Here is a 2,648-nt window from a genome sequence, read left to right as displayed (position 1 = left end):
ATACAGATTAAAAATGACAATTCTGTTGCCTGGGGAACGTTATATAAAAGTTAGGGAGATAGGAGCAAAAGGTTTCAATGTTTTGGAGAAAGTAGAATAGAGGCACACACAACCTGGCATATGAATACTGTTGAAGAATTTATACATGGGTGGAGAAGTTGTGACCATCTAAACCAAGGAACTAAAGCTTAAGTCTGAGCCATATAAAGATACAAGGTAAAAATGTACGTTATTGCTGTGGCGTGGAATCAGCCACGTGGAAATTAAGGTGATCAGGTTAGTTCCACCGAAATCTCACTTAAGGCTTCAAAAGCAGCAAACACTAAACTGCTGTATGGCGAGACTTTCAAATCCTACAGAAATAACGGCCTAGGCAATAATGACTTAGCAGTGAAGCACTACAAACCACTAAGGAAAAATCATCATAAAGGATTAACTTGAGACCTTACAGCCTCAGAACTATAGATAAGAGAAACAATTCAAAGAATTATTTTTTAAATGTGGGTTAAGAAGCATTAAAATAATATAAAAATGTAATATAAAAAATACTGAATGAATAGGGCGGCTTGGAAAAACAAGAAACATATTTTAAGTAAATCCAAGTTATAAAAACTTCTAAAAATGATATTTAGGGCCATTAAAATTAAAACCTCATTGGGCATGATAAATGGCAGATTACATACAACTACAGAGAAACTGAATGAACTGGAAAACAGATTAGTAACAATTATAGGAAATAAATGACACAAATATAAAGAGCAAGTGGAATTGGTGTCTTCTATAAAGATTGAAATCATGGAAGGTCCAGGAACTGACGCCTCATTCCATTTCAGTGGTATCGAAAAATATTTCAACTCTTATACTCTTACAGGTAGAATGAATTGTGTACTGGCCACATATCGAGGCATCGCTTTGATGGTCTTATACTTCAAGTTGAAGTATAAAAATACACCAGCTATGAACGGAACATTAACAGATTTTAAGCTGTACCTCATCTGTTAAGTTCCCATGCCTGGAGAAGCTAATGCCAACTCATCATGTAATGCTCAATTAGTACGATAAATTATGCGCCTTGAAAAAAATATAAAACAGAAATATAGAGACACAAAGAAATGGACTCATTCAAGAGAAGACAAAAGAATAGGATGATAAGGTTCAACGTATGTTGAAGTGGAATGAGGGGGGGAAATGCAAACAAAAAGTGAATAGGAGAGAAGCAGTTCTTAAAAAGTCATTACTCAGAAAAGTTTCCCAAATGGATTAAATCTCTGAGTATTTAGCTGGAAGAAGCAGAGTATGCAGGATAAAGAAGAACCGACAAGTGCATTGTGCAATAATTGCAGGACACCAGGGCAAAGAGTTAAAAGAAAAGTCAAATGAACTGTAAGTATATGACAACTAGACTTTCACCAGACTTTTGGGCAGCCGCAGCAGACGCCTGAATAGAAAGACATTTCTTCACGGTGCAGAGGGAAAATAGCAAGAAATATAAAATTCTATATCCAACTTATCCATCAATCAAGAATGAAGGTGAGATAAAACACTTTTAGATGTTTATTTGGAAATAAATATATTATTCTTTCACCAAAGGACTTCCAAAAAATGTGCTTTAGAGTGGGGAATAAGCTTAGAAATTCCCTGGGTTTGCAAACTCCATGTGGAGTTTGAGCCCCACATCAGGCTCACTGCTGTCAGCCTGTTAGCACAGAGCCTGCTTTGGATCCTCTGTCCCCCTCTCTCCTGCCCCTCCTTTGCTTGCCCTATCCCCAAAATAGACAAATCTTTTTAAAAAAATTAGAGAGACAATGGGGGTGAGGAGGAAGAAGAGAGAAAAGGAAAGAGAGAGACACAGAAAGAACCACAGAAAGAAACGGATGGAGGGAAGGGAGGCAGGGAGAGAGAGAGAGAGAGGGAGAGAGAGAGAGAGGCAGGCAGGCAGAAAGAAAGGGCTTATAGATTAAAAAGGAAGGCATAAAACTGTTTTCTTTCCCAGATGATGTAGTGGACCAAAGATGCTACAAGAAAACTCCTGGAATCAATAAGCAAGTATAGAAAATTTGCAGTATATTTAAGAGCAATATACAAAAGTCCATTTTTTTCTATAAACCAGCAATGAAAAAATAAAATAAAACATTTAAATACCATTTGTAGTACTTCCCAAATGAAATATGTAGGCATAAAGCTAACAGAATATGTACAGAATGTATATGTAGAAAACTACAAATTACTGATGAAAAACATCAAAGATCTGTATGGACCAATATACAATGTCCATGAATTGGAAAATTCAATATTGCTAAGATAACAGTTCTTCTCAAGTGATCCATAAATTTAATGTAAACTCAATCAAAATGTCAGAAAATTATTTTTATAAATAGCTATAAACTGATCTAAACTTCACATGGGAAGGCAAAAGATCTTAAATGTCCAATGCAATATTGAAAAACACAGAACTCAAAGGGTTGTGATATTGGCAAAATAATAGACATATGAATCAATAGAACTAGATAGTTCAGAAACAGTTTTACATAAACCTAAGCAACTGAATTTTTACAAAGGCAATTCAATTGAGAAAGGATATTTTTTCAATAAATTGATATCCATCTGCAAAAAAAAAGAGAGAAAGAAAGAAAGAAAGAAAGAAAGAA

General features: G+C 35.0%; 1 protein-coding gene across 1 annotated transcript; it reads left to right on the top strand.

Moving 5' to 3' along the window:
- The first annotated feature begins 795 nt into the window (after window positions 1–795).
- LOC115522819 (ATP synthase membrane subunit DAPIT, mitochondrial-like) lies at window positions 796–1,002 on the top strand. Its single transcript, XM_032594579.1, has one exon. It carries the CDS (start codon window positions 796–798, stop codon window positions 1,000–1,002), a length of 207 nt encoding a protein of 68 aa, XP_032450470.1.
- The last annotated feature ends 1,646 nt before the right edge of the window (window positions 1,003–2,648 follow it).

The sequence above is a fragment of the Lynx canadensis genome, chromosome C2, assembly GCF_007474595.2.
Source record: "Lynx canadensis isolate LIC74 chromosome C2, mLynCan4.pri.v2, whole genome shotgun sequence".
Classification (NCBI taxonomy): domain Eukaryota; kingdom Metazoa; phylum Chordata; class Mammalia; order Carnivora; family Felidae; genus Lynx; species Lynx canadensis.
Note: the sequence above shows the minus strand (reverse complement) of the source record. Positions and strands in the feature narration are given on the sequence as shown.